The sequence below is a fragment of the Nematolebias whitei genome, chromosome 8 (genome assembly GCF_014905685.2).
Source record: "Nematolebias whitei isolate Nwh7 chromosome 8, NemWhi1, whole genome shotgun sequence".
NCBI classification, from domain to species: domain Eukaryota; kingdom Metazoa; phylum Chordata; class Actinopteri; order Cyprinodontiformes; family Rivulidae; genus Nematolebias; species Nematolebias whitei.
In genome coordinates this window covers 1,277,771-1,279,159 of record NC_056505.1, presented here as the reverse complement: position 1 = coordinate 1,279,159, position 1,389 = coordinate 1,277,771, and the positions used below count along the sequence as shown (strand labels likewise).

Below are 1,389 nucleotides of genomic sequence, written 5' to 3'. Positions count from 1 at the left end.
TACAGATGTGTCAGTGAGTACAGATGTGTCAGTGAGTACAGATGTGTTTTTAGGAGAGATTTAAAAATAGAGACTGAGGTGGCCTGTCGAATGTTGATGGGCAGATTGTTCCAGAGTTTAGGGCCCACGACTGAAAACACTCGATCTCCTCTGAGCTTCAGCTGGTTTTTGGTACGGCCAAAAGCATCTGGTCTGATGATCTCAAGGCCCGAGAAGGAGCATAAGGATGAAGAAGGTCGGAGAGGTATGAGGGTGCAAGGCCATTAACACACTTGAATGTCAGCAGGAGAATTTTAAAACCAACTCTGACACGCACAGGAAGCCAGTGAAGAGAGGACAGAACCGGAGTAATGTGCTCAAACCTGTGAGTTCCTGTTAGTAGCCGAGCTGCCACAACAGAAACAGCGTAAGTGTGTGTGCTTGTACAAGGACTCTGACGCACATGGAAGGGTATAAATAAGGTCAGAAAATGTCCCATCAGGGGGTCTTTCGTTCTGTCTTGTTCTGTACAGAGATTCAGTGTTCTACAATAAACCCTGACTTTGCTGTCAGTTCAGAATCAAGGTGTCAAATTATTTAATGATTAAAGCATAGATGCAGTAAAAATCTACTACAGTATGAATATTTGGATCGATTCACATCCTCCTACCTCACAGATGTAAGAGTTGGATGAAATGAGACCTGTCAAACACCTGAGATGGATCTGATTTAGGACCACATGTACATATGGACCTGGCTGGGCTTTGTCACATTCAGACCAAGTTTAAAAAAGCCAACATGGGTCAAATAAGGGCTGCAAGTAGGATATGGGCCTCTTGCGCCAGCAGTGAGAATGTAGCCTGTCTCAAACTGGTATAGAAGCTGGCAGTAGATATGCATTCTTTCAAGGAATGCTTGACCTTGCATTTGAAAGGCAAACAAAACGTGAAGCCATTTTAGTTTAGTTTGATGCCTCTTGCTGCCTCTCACAGGCATCTCCACGTTTTATAGACACAGAGTGGTGTCATCAGGTGCAGCACGAGACTCAGGATCCTGACAGCTTCAAGGCAAAGCTAAGCCACGCTGAACCACCTGCGTGGGTTTGGAGTGGGCTTTTTGATGCATGTTGTTTGACGTCTGAGAACTACACAGCCAGAAGGAAAACAGCAAGCTGCACTCACAAGTCGAACTTCTCCTCCCAGACCGGGTTCAGGTTGCCATAGATGGTCTTTGTCCTCTTCTTGGTCTTCCCCACCTGGATGGTGACGTACGGATCGCTGGAGCCCGTCCTGTCTTTGGCCTGGAGCCCCTGTGCACTAACCACTGATAACACACACGCATGCATGTATGCAGGCACGGGCATACACACACACACACACACACACACACACACACACACACACACACACA

General features: G+C 46.7%; 1 protein-coding gene across 1 annotated transcript in view; it reads right to left on the bottom strand.

Annotated features, from left to right (window-relative positions):
- The window catches only part of LOC119412961 (protein unc-13 homolog B), a 141,509-nt gene that overhangs the window by 93,689 nt on the left and 46,431 nt on the right, over positions 1 to 1,389 (bottom strand). Inside the window, exon 9 of the mRNA XM_037679971.1 lies at positions 1,161 to 1,302. Within this exon, the coding sequence (XP_037535899.1) occupies positions 1,161 to 1,302 (142 nt within the window). The remainder of the gene's footprint in view (positions 1 to 1,160; positions 1,303 to 1,389) is intronic.